The sequence below is a fragment of the Mercenaria mercenaria genome, chromosome 12 (genome assembly GCF_021730395.1).
Source record: "Mercenaria mercenaria strain notata chromosome 12, MADL_Memer_1, whole genome shotgun sequence".
NCBI classification, from domain to species: Eukaryota; Metazoa; Mollusca; class Bivalvia; order Venerida; family Veneridae; genus Mercenaria; species Mercenaria mercenaria.
The window spans coordinates 38,480,958-38,498,113 of record NC_069372.1 but is presented as its reverse complement, the minus strand read 5'-3'; the positions used below and the strand labels follow the sequence as shown (position 1 = coordinate 38,498,113).

The following is a 17,156-nucleotide window of genomic DNA, read 5'->3' as shown; positions in this document are numbered from 1 at the left end:
GGATTTCCACTGCCTTTAGGGATGGGGGTCATCAGCATTTCACTGGTATTGAGATGATATTCTGCTTGTATTCAAATGGAATTCCACTGGAAACTTGATGGAATTCTACTGGAGTCTTGATGGTATATCACTGGTATCTTAAGTGGAATTCCACTGGAAACCTGATGGAATTGTACTGGAATCTTGATGGTATACCACTGTATTTCAAATGGAATTCCACTGGAAACTTGATGGAATTCAACTGGAATCTTGATGGTATACCCCTGGTATTTTAAGTGGAATTCCACTGGAAACTTGATGGTATACCACTGGTATTCTAAGTGGAATTCCACTGGTATCTGGTGGAATTCCACAGGTATTCTGGTGGAATTCCACTGGTATTCTGGTGGAATTCCACTGGTATTTTTCAATGGTATTTTGGTGGGATTCCACTGGTATTCCAAATGAATTCCACTGGAAAATAATCGCTATTCCAGTGGAATACCAACACTATTCCGTTGAAAAATACCAGTGGAACTGAGATGGAATTCCAGTTGATGCTCCAGTGGTATTCCAGATGTTCATTTTCACTCGGGTAAGCGTATAAAAACGTATATAAAATTACAGAAACGCACACATAGCTTTTTTAAAAACAAAATCTGAATCATCCGGATGCGTTAGGTAACATAGCCGATCAGCCTTAATTCTCCCACATTGAACGTAAACACACATCGTATGATTTCTATAAACTTTGCGTGGGTTGAATTTTGCAGTCAGTAAACGTATAAATTTCGGAAGAAGAAGCTCTTACTGGTTTGTTTAGTTACTACTGATATTAAAAATGATTTTAATTATTATTTCGAGAAATAAACAAATCGGCGAAACATTAAATTGTATTTTCTTGTAGTTTTTGAAATCGAAAGTAGATCATCTATGTTTGGCTGCTTTCAGGAAACGAAACAACTTTTTTATGAAAAGATTTAAATAAGAGGTAATTTAACCGTAAACTTCAATGTCAGATACTGCTAATTGCTGCTAAATGTCTTCGTATCATCACAATTTGTAAAATATATTGTTGAAACTGGAAAAATGTGTATCGTATCCGGAATAATATTGGGTAAAATCCCGATGTGTTTCATGTATTTAGAAAAAAACTAAAACAATGAATACTGTCGACTTACTGTCAAAAATAAATAAAATCATTAAGCGACTCAGCCTAATCGGCTTGATTCATGAGTCAATTAGTGATAGTAATTAATTAACCGTTGAGGATGGCCAAAGTTATGGTCAGACACAGAAATCTAAAGTTACTACAGATGCATTATACTGTTTGACACACTGAACTGGTGGGAGTTTATTAGGAAATGGAGAAAAAACACGATTAGTTATTTTGATAAAATGGAATTTACAAGACGACCAGGTAAATCAATTTTACAATCCATTATATGCGTGCTGGACATTCATTCCAATCTAATGCCTCGGATTAATTCAAATGCGAGAAGAAATACAAATTTAAAAATACTCTAACAGGCAATTCATGTCCCGCAGTATCAAATGGCTAATTTACAGTATTATGTCAAAGGGAGGTAAGAAACAACTTTTATTTGCATCAGAATACATCAGTATTCAAACCTTGGACAACAATTTACGATATGTGAAGGTTAAAGAATGTAATTTCCATGTATACAAGCGTTACGCTTCACTTTTACTTAATGACCAACAACATATGGTATTTGTACAAATGGCAATATCCTGTGATAATCGAGGCCAAAACATCTCTATAATTTCTAGAAACAGTTCGCTCAAGTCATACTTGTTTGGTACAGCGGTTAAATAAGGTATATATCAGGTCCTATCTAGGAGTTTTCTGTTATGCTGTCAAGCCATAAGTGTTCCAGTATTTATCAGATAAACAATTCGGTTCAAGAGTACAGTGAAATTGACCTCGATACATGATCCAATCAGGACATAGGCAATCGGTATTCTACAAGCAATCATCATTGAAATTTCGGTTCATAGAACAGTTTTCCCTTATGGATAAAATGAGACTTATTTTCAGCGATGGTAATTTAGCTGACTTTAAACTTGATAACAAGAAAAAGAGGGACTATTTATGACCATAGGCAATTTGCTTGATTAGAACAAGTTTCTTCAATTATTATTCGGTTATTAAACTTGTGACCATTTAAAGGCTGTTCAAAGCAATGTGCCTAACTTGAATAGTCAAAGCTGAATGTATAATGATATGGTCACATGCATCATTATAAGATTAAACCAAAAATGTAAGTTACAAGTGCATTAAAACTCTGTTCAAGATTCAACATCAGAGTTTAGATTGTTACTCTGGTCTCAGCGTAATTGGTGGCCAACAATGTGGATTATGTCTCTAAGTTTTGTGTCCGCGATTTAATTATGTCGATAAAAAACCTCAGTTTTGAGACCCCAACTCCAGCTGAAAAATGGCAAACCTCCAGTTTTGGGATTCTGAACTTATCACATGTATGAAACTGGAGAAAAGTGTAATCGTATCCGGATATAATATTTTGGATAAATATCGAGCTGTGTTATGAAATTTTAAGAAAAAAACTAAAAACAAACTGAAACTGGTAGACTATACTGTCAGTACATCGATCATTAGCCGACTCAGGCCCTTCAGGCCTCTGATTTCATTTGAGGTCAAAATTAGTGATAAGTACATTTATATTAAACCGCTTGATGGATGGCAAAGTTATGGATCAGACACAGAAATCTAAGTTACTAACAGAAATGCACAGTCCTATACTTATTGAAACCTGACTGGTAGGGGACTATTAAGGAAAATGGAGAAAAAAAAACACATCTAGCTTACTTTATGATAAAAACATGGAATTTTACAAGTACGACCCCAGGTAAAAATCTAAAATTTTACAATCAATATGCATGTAATGGGATGCTAGGACTCTATTTTCCAATGTAATGCCCTCGGATAATTCAAATGCGAGAAGAAATACAAAATTTTCAAGAAAATTACTCTACATCAGGCAATTCTTGTCCTCGCAGTTATCAATACTGCGCATAAACTTTTACAGTTAGAGTCATAAAGGGAGGTAATGAAAAACAACTTTCTACTTTGCATCAGAATACATCAGTATTCAAACCTTTGACAAATATTAGAGAAATGTCGAAGGTTACTAAGAATGTAATTTTCATGGTAAAACAAGCCGTGACCTTCACTTTTGACCTAATGACCCAACAACTATATGGATCATTTAGTGAATATGGACAATCATCCTGTGATCCCGCAGGCCAAAACATTCTCTAGTTATTGTTCAGAAACAGTTTTCTGCTTCAAGGTCACAATGACCTTTGATGTACAGCCCTTTTAACAAAAAGGAGTCATATATACAGGTACCTATCCTAGGAGGTTTGAAAGCTGTCAGCCATAAGTGTTCCAGATATTTATCAGAAAAACATTTTCAGGTTCAAGGTCAATGTGAAATTGACCTCTGATACACTGACTCCCAAATCAGGAAGGGTCAAGTACTTCCTACAAGCAATCATCATTGAAAATTTCGGTTCCATAGAACAGTTTTCCTCTTATGGATAAAAGAGACTATTTTCAGCCTGATGGTAATTATGAGCTTGACCTTTAACTTGATAACAAAAAAAAAGTGACATAATTATACTGACCATAGGCAATTATTGCTTATTTAGAACAAAGTGTTCTTCAATTATTATTCGGTTATTAATTGGAAACCATTTTCAGGTTCAAAGACAATGTGACCTTCACCTTTGACATAGTTCACTGAAGTGTCATAATTATACTGATCACAATGCAATCATTCTATGAAGATTGACAACCCTAAGGCTTAAGTATTCTCAAGGTATTGATTAGAAAATGTTTTCAGTCTCAACATCATTGTGACCTTGACCTCTAGACTACAGCCACACTAATTAGAGGTCATCTGCAACCAAGATGGATGAAAAATAAATTACCAAGATTTGGTTCAGATTGTTGATAAATGAGCTATCAGAAAAATTCTATCAATTAACAAGAGCTGTCCAAAATACAGTGCGCTCAACTATTTGATAACTTCTAAGTTAAGGAAGGGCCATAACTTGGCAGATTTATGTAACTTAGTTATCTTATTACAATTTATAACAAATTTCGATTTTATTACGGCAATGATAAAATCTTAAATGCAATTATTCAACAAAATTCTCTATGTCAAAAAAGATCACAATTTGAATTAAGTTATAATTACCAAGAGTCGTCTAACTTACGTCTAACTTAGTTATTTCAGTAGGTCCAATGACTGAGAAGCACTATGTAAAGTTTTCAATCCAATACATGAAATTGTTACTGAGATAAAGCTTGGTAGTTAGTTAATTAGTTAAATTTTAACTGAATTTTCTTAGTTTAAGAAGGGCCATAATTTGAATTTAATTCAACCGAGAGTTATCTAACTTTGTTATTTCAGCAGGCTGTTTCAATCCAATACATGCAACAGTCAGTTACTGAGATATAAACATGCATGCAAAACATTAACCAAAGTGTGACGCATTCGTCTCCTCAAAATAATGCTGACATCGGCACCAACGCTGATGCTCGGGTGTGTAGAATAGCTCTCACTATTCTTTAAATAGTTTAGCTAAAAGTCACATACACAGCTTTGTTCATTTTATTACACTTAAAAAAGGCAATTTCAAAACCACACAGTATAAAAAAACAATAAAAGATTATATTTGATCATCATAAGGAATCTTACTCTACCTTACTGATTTCTGTTTCTTAAATAAATCTCAGAAGTTATGAAAACCTGAACAGAAACAATCATTAAAATGTTTCAAATTTGAATGATCACCTCAAAGTCAGACATTACTTTTTGTTCGGAGTCAGGAAGTATCACCGCAAGGTGGAATTAAATTGTTCTTTCCAGTTTACATAAAGAGATATTAATTTCATCTGTTTTAACGTTTTTGATATTTTTAAGTATAGGTATACTTGCTCGATTGATTGAGAGACCACATCTTTTAAGTAAGACCACATTTTCAGTTACTTTTTATGTTGTTAAAGAACAAATCATGGTGTATTAAAAGACCAATAATTTTATTGTGTTAAGAGATCACTTATTGTCCCTCCCTTGGGTGGGTCCTAAATACAAGTTGTACAGCACATCTGAACCTGCTTCAGTGGCCATTTGTATTAAAGAGCTACTTGCCTTAAGCAGACAGTCAACTAACTTCGCAAATGACTCGTTTTTCTATGTTCAACTTGTCTTGAACAACTTCCTACCTTAGGCAACCAGATTGTGTGCCTGCCTTGGTTGGCTGCTTAATACAGGTTTGACTGTACATCAGGAGGCATTAACCCTTAGATGGCTAAATTTCTAAAATGGACTGATCCATCATTCAATTTGGGCAATACCATTTATTCTTTGAAGGGGTGTTCACTGAAAATCTACTGACTGAAAAGCAAACAGTGCAGATCATGATCAGAGTGCATGGATGTGCAGGCTGATCTTGATCTGCACAGGTCGCAAAGGCAGATATAATAGCCGCCAGTATGCTAAGAGTTAATATGAAACAAGCAAATGGTCTCTACCTGTTAAATGTTTTGGATTTGCTTCTGCCATCTTATTTCTCCCACAAAGTAACAGTGTCAGTCTCCTGTCAATTCAGGCATCTAAAAATAGAAAGCAGAAATAAACAGAAGCTATAAAATATATGATGAGCATATTATGAGCCGCACCATGAGAAAACCAAGACAGTGCGTTTGCGACCAGCATGGATCCAGACCAGCCTGTGTGCTTTCAAAGCCTATTGCAATTAGAGAAACTGTTAGTGAACAGCATGGATCCTGACCAGACTGTGCGAATGCGCAGGCTGGTCTGGATCTATGCTGGTCGCAAATGTTCTATGTTGGTTTTCTCATGGTGCAGCTCATATATATAACATAATGACATTTCGCCAGTGGACAAAAAATAGCTTTGGTGTCTGTAAAAGCTGCAAATTACATTAGATGGCTTAATTATTCTTGCTGTTCATCATCTGTAAAGGCCACAGGCTGTTTAGCCTCATTTTACGACGATGTTTTCTGTGAAGATTTGTCACAATGTGTAAAGACTGTACTTAAAGTTCTCTGCCTAGTGGAATATGAATGAAAGAATGACTGACAGTCAATCTTAGTCATTAACACTGACTGACAGGGTCAATGCTAATGAATTTGTGTAAGACTAGTTTGTATATTAGCTAGTCTGTGTTTTGTTCACAGGAGATAACTCCTGAGGCTATTCAAATTTTGTATAATTATGTCCCTTTTCTTCTAAACAAAATCAGAGCCAAGACTGATAAGAGAATCACTTAAAAAAAAAATAATTAAAAATTATCTAGATGGTAGCAAGGCTATTTCCTAGCCAAAACTTGTAAAATCATTGTTGAAATTTGCACAAAGCTCACTGTATCTGTTGCTGAAATGACAAAAATATAAAAAGAAGCCATACATCATGTACTGTCTAATACAATAACACATTCAATCAAACTAAAGAGCTTCCAGAGAGCTCTGCTGACAGCTTGCTCAATTTATTTGTGATTTATTTCAACTCAATTAAGATAAGACAGACTGAAGTTCATTTCTCTCTCTTTATTGAACAGGGCCGTCGCCGGCTTCAAAAAAGTGGTCCGGCCATGGGACGTCGAAGGCGTGCTGCGAGTGCCGAAGGTTCAAAAGCTCTTCAGAGCTTATGTTATAATGTTGCTTTCTTGCCGACTTTAAATAAAACTTATCTTAAGAGAAGGGAGAGAGTAGGAGAGGGGGGTGTCCCCCCTCTGGTAAGGGGGGTTTGAGGGTCTCCACCGAGAAAATTTTAAGATTTGGGATGCCCGTAAGTGCATTTTCCTTGCATCTTGAAAGCATTTTCCATCAAGATTTTCAGTCAATTTTATAACAGTTTTTGTGTGAGCAACCATATACACATGACAATAAGCGAGGTCATTAGTTTCATCGTATTCTAGCATAAAACTGCTGTTATTGTCACTTTTCGGGGTGTTTTAACAGGAGAGAAAACGTGTGTTAACAGGGAGATTCTCGCGCTCACGTGCTGTTATAACACCTTTTTATATATGTGCGTTCCGTGGAAAAGCGTAAACGTATTACGGCCCCAAAACGGATAATTCAAATGGAAATGACGTCAACGTGAAAAAAACAACGTAGACTTTACCGTGCATTTCATGGAAATTTAATGACGTTGAGGGACAATATATTCATTTTCTTGGTTTTTACGCTTTTTATGCTAGAATAGCGTTAACGCATATTCTTTTCGTGTTATAACATCTTCAGAATCCCTCGGGAATCGTTGGTACCCTCGCCCTACCGGACTCGGGTACCAACTAATCTCGAGGGATTCTGCAGATGTTATAACACGAAAAAACATGCGTTATCCCTACAATGCAAGCACGATCTATTGGCGAACCACGAAGGCTGAAAACTTCTATTCACTGGATTTTTCTGACCAAAGGTGCGTTTTGGAAATTTAAATGTCTTAGGTTGACTTGGAATTTCAGGTATGTCCATTTTGCAGCAATACGTTAAGCAACAAGTTATTAGCATACGGTTTCAGAATTTAAAGAGTAGACAGAAACGAAGTTTATATTATTTTAAAGTTGAGATGTACGTCGGCATTTTATTTGATTTAAGGCAATTATTTAAGATTATTCAAAATAATTAGAAGAAATTAGCTTTCGGTTAGTTTTTGTTTTATTATACCACGAAAACACAATTGTTTCCATTTTTTTTTAAACATACGACAATTTTTTTTCCCCATCAAAGCAATTATTATAAATGATAAAAAAAAATCGCCCTTTAGATCATATCGGATTAAAGATATATCAGATAAGCGTTTGATTATGATTAATCCAATCAAGCAGGGTCGACACGTTTGACACTAAGTGTGCCGAAGTTTTCACACCCTGCGGGCAATCATGACAGATACCGCTCGTTGCGGATAATTAGCAAGGCACTTTTAATCTAAGCAAAAGCTGAAAAAAAGCTGGTACGGCCGATATCATGCTCAGCCAAAAAAGTGGTCCGGCCATGGTCGGACCAGCCGGACCGCCCGTGACGGCCTTGTTGAAACACTTCCTTGGAAAAATCAGAACTTGCAAACCAGTCTAAATAACTCTAGCTTTTGATTGGTCGATTCTGAGCTCTATCTAGAAACTCACCAATAACAAAGCTGCATTTTGAGACTGGTTTCCAACCTCAGCTTGATACTTTCATGCTTATAATGTTGAATTTGTAAACCAGTCTCAACCACTTCCCATTTTCAGATCCCACCTGCCACCTTATGTTTTGTGCACCATCCTGACTTCCATAAAATAAGTAAATTAAAATAAATTATGTGAGCGGCTTTTCCTGTAGGGATGGCAGACTGTCTAACAACTGAGTAATTTCTGCATTTTCTAAATGTACAAGTCCCTGTGGACATGTAAAACATGTAATGCAAAAAGACCATTAAACAAATTTCTTGCTAAAAGATAAGAATTCTAATCAAAGTTTCCAAATACAGAATTTTATCACTGTTGTGAACCTTTACAATAAATCTTTGGTAACCAAACAAAATTTAATATACTCTCTGTTTGAAGAAAAAACATTTTAGTACAAGACAGTGACATTGCTAATAATATACTGTCAAGCTATTATCTGTTTCTTTCATAGGAGATAACTCTTGGAGGAATTCGTTCTTTTTATAATAGAAATTTAATCTAATTAATTCTAATCTGTGATTAATTCTAATCTCTTTTTAAAAATTGTTTAGTCAGTAGACAAGCTATTTAGAGGCATACTATGGCAACTGTCATATTAAATTTTTCAAAACCAACAGAAAAGTAATTTAACTCCATATTTGTTGGAATCTCTAAATGTACTCATTCCAGGACTTCAAAAGCTATACTTAAATCCTGTATAAACCAAGAATGTCATAAATAAAGACTATTTGTTTTTGTGGTACAGTGATGAACAGTTTCTCCATTGTCAGGGAAATTTAGTTATAAAGTGTTTCTTCAGAGAAAAAAAAAAGCTTTTAATGATAAAGCAATTTTCCTGGGAAATTCAATGCTATAATGTCACAAATAATCCAGTGAAAAAGCATGCAGCATGCTGTTATTGTCTTTTTTAGATGAGTTGCTGTCAGCATGAAACATCATAGGAGCCGCGCCATGAGAAAACCAACATAGTGCGTTTGCAACCAGCATGGATCCAGACCAGCCTGCGCATCCATGCAGTCTTGTCAGGATCCATGCTGTTCAACTTCAAAGCCTATTGCAATCACAGATATCGTTAGCGAACAGTATGGATCCTGACCAGACTGCGCAGATACACAGGCTGTTCTGGATCCATGCTGGTCACAAACACACTATGTTGGTTTTCTCATGGTGCGGCTCAATTAGGAAGTAATTACAAATCATGAGCTCATATGCCATGGCAAAGTATAATCTTCAACCTTGACCTTCCAGTCTGATAGATAAAAACAATAGCTGTCTATAATGAAAGCATGCTCAACTTTTCAAAGGCTTTCCAGTAAATTAAATTTTTTTATACACATGTAGGTAAAATGGGATCAACTGCAACAAACATCTGTGTGAAGTTTCAACCAAGTATCTGCATTTGGAGATAGTAAACTACTGCATTTTCTAAGTCTAAAAAGGGGCATAACTTTGCAAAAATACAATTTAGAGTTCTGGGCCATGCACCCTTTCAGTTCAATATCTTTATTGACTTTGGAGAGAGTAATTTTGATGCAACATTTCAACCTAGATTCTCCAAGTCCAAGAAGGGGGATAATTTTGTTAAAATTTATGTATGGGACTTGACATCATAAGCTTGTGTTATTACCTGAAAGATGAGTACGAAGTTTGATTGAGATCCATCAAGCGGCTCATGAGAAAAAGTTGTTTAAAGGTACTTCTATCTCCGGCTCTGGCAGCCCCTAAACGGTGCCAAGTGCCGCCTTTGAACAGATTTGAGAGAGGGCTTTATGATGATGCTTCAGACAAAATTTAATGAAGATCCATCCAGCGATTGATGAGAAAAAGTTGTTTAAATGTTTTGTATTTTTAGCTCAAGCATCGCTTAACAGGGGCTAAGTGCCCCAAATCTGAACAAATTTTGGAGAGGACATTATAATGATACTTCAGACCAAGCCTGAAGAAGATCCATCAAGTGGTTCATGAGAAAAAGTTGTTTAAAGGTACTTCTATCTCCGGCTCTGGCAGCCCCTAAACGGTGCCAAGTGCCGCCATTTGAACAGATTTGAGAGAGGACTTTATGATGATGCTTCAGACAAAATTTAATGAAGATCCATCCAGCGATTGATGAGAAAAAGTTGTTTAAATGTTTTGTATTTTTAGCTCAAGCATCGCGTAACAGGGGCTAAGTGCCCCAAATCTGAACAAATTTGGGAGAGGACATTATAATGATACTTCAGACCAAGCCTGATGAAGATCCATCAAGTGGTTCATGAGAAAAAGTTGTTTAAAGGTACTTCTATCTCCGGCTTTGGCAGCCCCTAAACGGTGCCAAGTGCCGCCATTTGAACAGATTTGAGAGAGGACTTTATGATGATGCTTCAGACAAAATTTAATGAAGATCCATCCAGCGATTGATGAGAAAAAGTTGTTTAAATGTTTTGTATTTTTAGCTCAAGCATCGCTTAACAGGGGCTAAGTGCCCCAAATCTGAACAAATTTGGGAGAGGACATTATAATGATACTTCAGACCAAACCTGATGAGATCCATCAAGTGGTTCATGAAAAGAAGTCGTTGAAAGTTTTTTTCTATTTTTAGCTCTGCAACCCTAAAAGGGGCCACGGTTAACTATTATCACAAAAAATAGACTGAGGTCCCTGGTAGGAATCTACTGATCAAGTCTGGTGTAAATCTGACCAGTAGTTTCATTCCTTAGGGTTCTACATTCTTTCTAAAAAGAACTATTAGGCATCAGGGTGTGTGTGCTGGTAACGGATTATCTCTGTGACCTTGACCAATGAGCCACTGGGTGACCAAAACATCAAATGGAATATTCCTCGAGTCATTGTGTGAAGCTGTAACTAAAATATTAATTTTGTTATCTGAAAATGAGACACTGACCTCAAAATTTTCACTTCATGACTTATAGTTGGTTAACCATGCATTTTCAGTCACCTGGTTTAACTGTGACTTGACCTTTGACCTATTGTCCCCCTACCCAAAAGTAGTGAGGATCCTTCTCAAGTGGTGCTATGTAATCAAGTATAGTTTGAAAGCTATAGCTATTAATCATTGCTTTGTGATGTTAAAGAGTCCAGAAACAGAAAATGTTGTGTTCAGCACAGACAACGCCAACCCATGATACATCCCTTTTTACAAAATGGGCTTACAAAATAAGAGCATAAACAAACGGACTGTGTCCTTTATTTTTATTGGTTATTTTTGAAGACATTTCTGAACTAGATGCCCTAGGGCAACATGTTGAGCCCGCCAGCTGTCGAAAGGACTGGGAGTTGCACACGAAACTCTGTCTCACTGAGACAAACATTTGTGCCAAATAAAACAATAGTGCCAGGTTATTTTATAACCCCACATTCAATGATGAAGTTATTGTCCGGACAAGATCAATAATAGCCATATTTGACCTTTAAACTCCAAGTGTCACCCTAACCTTTAAGATATTGACAAGGGTGTTGCACGCAACAGGCTGTCTCATGGTGGTGAACAATTGTGCCAAGTTACTTTAAAATCCCACAATCAATGACAAAGTTATTGTCCAGACAAGGTCAATTATAGCCATATTTGACGTTTAAACTCTAAGTGTGGCCTTGACCTTTAAGATATTGACGCCGGTTTTGCACGTGACACACCTTCTCATGGGGGTAAACAATTGTGCCAGGTTATTCTATAATCCCACATTCAATGACAAAGTTATTGTCCGGACAAGGTCAATTATAGCCATATTTGACTTTTGAACTCCAAGTGTGACCTTGATCTTTAAGATATTGACATGGGTTTTCGCGCGACACACTGTCTCATGGTGGTGAACAATTGTGCCAAGTTATTTTAAAATCCCACAATCAATGACAAACTTATGGTCCAGGCGAAGAAATCCGGATAGATGCACTGACGCACGCACACACGCACATACACAGAACAGCCATTTGGACCACTATTTCTTCACTCCCTTACGGGCTAAATAAAAATCAGTCTACTGAGAAGGAAACTGTCTGTTGTGTCTGAATCATGTTTCCTCATTTTATATCTTAGAATTATTCATGAAGAACAAAAAAAGACATTCTATTTGTGACCTCCATGCTGTTTCATTATTTCCTGACAGGATGCTGGCATGATTCCAAGAAAAATATCGGTGAAAATTAAGTACTGGCTGAAAAACTGTCTGCAACTGTTTGAATATAATGCCTTCAATGCCACTTTCTTATCAAAGGTGTTCAAAGATACCTAAATTTGGTACCAATGCCACTTTCTTATCAAAGGCGTTAGATACCTAAATTTGGTACCAATGCCACTTTCTTATCAAAGGCGTTAGATACCTAAATTTGGTACCAACTTTTTTTCCATACTCCCAAAAATGAATGCGAGGAGATGATGCTAACAGCTTCAGGCCTTGCTAAACAAAGATGGCCATTAAATCTGCAGGTTTGTCATGAACAAAAATGAAAGCTATGCAGCAAAGAGAATAAAACAATCATATTTCCTTAATATATACAGAAAATAATCATCTGAATAATTATCAAGAATTCTGAAATAATGATTAATTTCATTTCTAGCCAACAATGTTACAGTTTCATTACTTTCTTGACAGATTTTGTAATAGCTTCGAGAAAACAATCTATGCAAACAAATTATTGTTCTCGTAAAATTTGCATGAAGACAACCAATGTAAAAAATATAATGGAATTATAAAGCTTAATATATATACCATAACATCCCTATGAATTCTGAACGATAGCGTTTTTTACTCCGAAACTATAATTACAACATTATAATTATAAACATCATGAAAAAGGACACAGGCAGTTATAAAGTACAGCAAGAAAGGAAGCCAGTAAAGTTTAAGAAGTAAAGTATGAATGAATTTTTAATTGATTAGCAGGAAATCGGTAACTTAACATTTATCAGATAACATTTACACTATTAGTTACTATATATATATATATATATATATATATATATATATATATATATATATATATATATATATATATATATATATATATATATATATATATATATAAGTGAAATAGGTTACCATCAACTCATTAATATACATTGGCTGATTTCGGTTTTTATCAATCAAGGGAATAATTATCTGATATAAGTTGTTTTAGAAAGAAATAGCCATCAAAGGTAAATCCGCAAAATTTAATTTTGAAGCCAACAAAATATAATGATTTTACAGTAATAGTGATAAGCCTTTATCAAAATTACAGTTAATGTACTGATTTCTCTCTCTGTTTATTTAAAAAAAAAAAACAACAAATCATGAAGTCATTAATTTATATTCATGGTTGAATAAGTTTCATGATTTTCTTGTTCCATACTGTGATACATGTAACTAACAAAATAAATCAAATTCCTATAATTGCTTTTAAAATATGAAATCTTCATTTAAATGTCTTCATGAAGCATACATTTTTGCCAAAACCATGAAATTATATGTCAGCCAAATTAACCGATTTCACAGTATCTTCTGCAGATTATACTCTTTAATGCACTTCAGCTGTGACAATGTGATTAATATTCATGGATTTTGCAACTGCACAAATTATTCATGAATTTAAATCTGGACAAACAAATTAAATCTCAAATTGCTTTTCTTGTACACCTTAAATCTCAGAAATCCATGAAACTTATAATGTCCCCATAAAATAGCCTTCATTAATGGCCGAAACTACAACATTTTATGTCATCAAAATTACACTGTGGTAAATTTAAAAGATATCCAATGTTCATTTTTCACTAAAATATTTTATATCAAATGTAGAAAATCCTCATTAATATTTTTAGCATTATTACATACGAGGGGCATTCAATAAATACCCGGAAAAGTGCTCTCATTTCTTCATGTATCATCAAAAATAAATGAAAATGCTATAAAATGTAGTCTAGGGAATACTGAGTTGATATGTCAACATTAGATCGTCTTTGAATAAATAATAAGTAAATGCGAGTCCCCATGGCAACGTCATGTGACGTCATCCGGCCCAATTTTGTCTCTTTTTCTATTTTACATGCGCTAAAACATAACTTGCCACTTACAACAGGAACATCATATGAACAGTATTTATTTATTCTTAGGAAGATGTAAAAATGCATTTAATGGTGATAAACATTGAATCAATGGTAATCACCAGTTGTATTGATTAATTGAGTGTGATATGACAGCATCATAATGACGTTGGGCCGCTTTTGAGGTGATGGCGTTGCCTAGGAGATGACAAATAAATATTGTGCATGTTCTGAAATCTGTAATTTAGGTAGTTGCATTCAGTATGTTCATATCCGTCATATTTTCAAATTTTAGCAAAATGAGACCAGAAATAAAGAAATGAGAGCACTTTTCCGGGTATTTATTGAACACCCCTCATATATATAAAGTATTTGTGTATGTAGAGCTACATTCGTGGCAAATCATACAATAACAGTTTTTCCGTAAAAAAAACTGCACACATTTATACTGTGTCCAGCTATACGTGTATAACCTACTACATAGTACTGTTTATATAAACTAACTTGTTAATTTAATGTTTACATAAAGTGTAAGAATTATTTTTGTTCATATTTTCAAATGTGAGATTTGGATCTAATATACCTTTAATAAATTGTCACAATGTCAAACCACTGTTTATGAAAAATAATAAAAAAAGTAATATCATTACAAACAAATAAAAAATACAAACAAAATGCCATATCCTCAACTACAATACCATAATATTATTTAGTCTATATTATTTTTCTATATTCTTTTCTTTTCTTTTTTTAGTCAAGGAGGCGTACATTCGTGATTTATTTTTTCTAGGATGGACAAATAACTTTGGATGAAATATTTTCAGACATTTGCCCTATTGCGGATGAAAATGTCAATACATTGATTAATAAAAGCTTTCAGAAATAAAGAAGTTCTAAGAATATTCCTTGGCATTAGATTTAGGTCTCCTTTTCATCTATACTAATACTTATTGATCATTGGTTATCACAGATGACACTGAAACTGACCAAGTATCAGAGTTCAATTAAGGTCTGAATGAGGAACATTAGCTTGTTACTTCCCTTGAATTGTTGTATGATAAAGCGCAAGGATAACCAAATATTACATTGGTCCCTTTCAGTTGGATTCCTCTGACATTTTCGTTATAACCTTTATCCAAGATGTTGCGGTTGGTCAAAATAAATATGCTTTTTATCAGTAGGTTTCTAAATAAAATGATTAATCCAACCTAAATTTAACAGAGGGCCACTAAGAGAAAACCTGTCCTTAATCATTTTCCAATCCAATGAAATTTAGTATAGATACTGCTTTTGAAAATTACATAGAAGTCAACGATAAAAACCAAGGAAGGACCAATCTACATCTTGGACATAATCAGGGGAAGTAACTGACTAATGTTCCCCATTGTGATCCATGATTAGGTATTCCTATGGCATTTGAGGTCATCAAAACTGAGATTCTTGAAGACCCCAGAGGTCTCAAGCCTCATCATAACAGATATTGACAAGTCCTGAACAAAGTGTTGATTAATAAGTCAATATGGCATAGCTGTCTGGACATTCAGCATTACAAAAATCTGGAAAATGGTGAACAAATTTGAAATTGGAGATCATCACAGATACAGAAATCCAATTAGATTAAATAAATGTCTCAAGGCATATACATCAAACGGCCTAAGTTGTGGTGTATTTCTCAATGTATGACCATAACAAAAACTATTAAATGGTGAATAACTTCATTATAAATTTTAACAAAGTTACCAGTTTTTGTTTCAGCAACAATGAAAAAAAAAACTTCAATAAATCAATCAATAATCAAGAAAATTTGAATGCACAGAAACTGGCACAAAAATGATTATTTGGATAATTTTTCAACTCTGCATGACTATTTCAAAAAATGTGATAACCGACTACTTAACACTTGTTCACTTCATGCACACTTCTGATAATTAACTTTTTCTATTTACTGTACACTTTTTTTTTTTATTTCTTTACAACTTTAATATTATATATTAAACCTTCAATTTAGATTTCATTCATACATTTTTACCCAAAATTCATTATGAGATTTTCTTTTCAGCATATAAAATACTTCAAAACTTTGTTAACTGGATTGCAATCAACCTGTTTTCTCTGGAAATGCTGCATTAAACTTAATATTAATCTTTACAACTGTTCTAACAAAAAATATTCCTGCCATACATCCTCTATCTTGTGTGATACTAACAGTCTGATGATCCATAGCAATGGATCTATACAAAAAAAAAATATGAGTAATGTTTACACCTGCCTTAGAATATTAAAGCTTTTATCTCATACATCAACAAAAGAATAAACATGAAGGGAATGTTTTCTGAGAATCTGTAAAGTTGTGGATAAAAAAGCCTAGGAATTACCGGTATGTTTATACAATTATCCGTTTTCTATTTTGATGTATATATAACTATGCATTACTGATTTAAACTAAGTGATTGAGCATGTGCCTAACAAGTAATAAAACAAAGTCTGCAAACCAGTCTGATCTGATCTGATCTGTTCATTTTGAAAATGACCAATGGCAAGATGCTTACCAAAAAGATATTGACTGAATAGCAAACAGTGCAGATCTTGATTAGACTGCACAGATGTGCAGGCTGATCATGATCTACACTGGTCGCAAAGGCAGAATCAACTGTGTCCACCATGATAAGGGTTAATAGGAAGAACAAGTGAATGAAGTATTGCCATGCAATACAAAGTCCCCTACTGGAAGGCACCTAATTTTCTCTACTGCAGTATAACATAATGAACTGATAAACAATATTGTACTACATATACAATACTAATCCCCAATGATAACGTGATTCCCGCCAAAACGCGAGGACGAGTCTAATTCATGATAACTGATGAAATAACCATTCATAATGCTTGCACATTACTTGACAAGCAAATATTAGTATTT

At 34.6% G+C, this 17,156-nt stretch overlaps 1 protein-coding gene across 4 annotated transcripts in view; it reads right to left on the bottom strand.

Moving 5' to 3' along the window:
• LOC123533653 (NAD(+) hydrolase SARM1-like) overlaps positions 1–17,156 on the bottom strand; it is a 104,844-nt gene that overhangs the window by 48,407 nt on the left and 39,281 nt on the right. For 2 of the 4 annotated variants that reach the window (XM_045315393.2, XM_045315394.2), the window contains one exon: positions 5,564–5,644. In XM_045315393.2, the coding sequence (XP_045171328.2) occupies positions 5,564–5,594 (31 nt within the window). In that variant the 5' untranslated portion in view covers positions 5,595–5,644. Of the gene's footprint in view, positions 1–5,563; positions 5,645–6,351; positions 6,429–12,926; positions 12,992–17,156 lie in introns of those variants that run through there. The other 2 variants (XM_053519740.1, XM_045315395.2) reach the window with 2 other exon arrangements.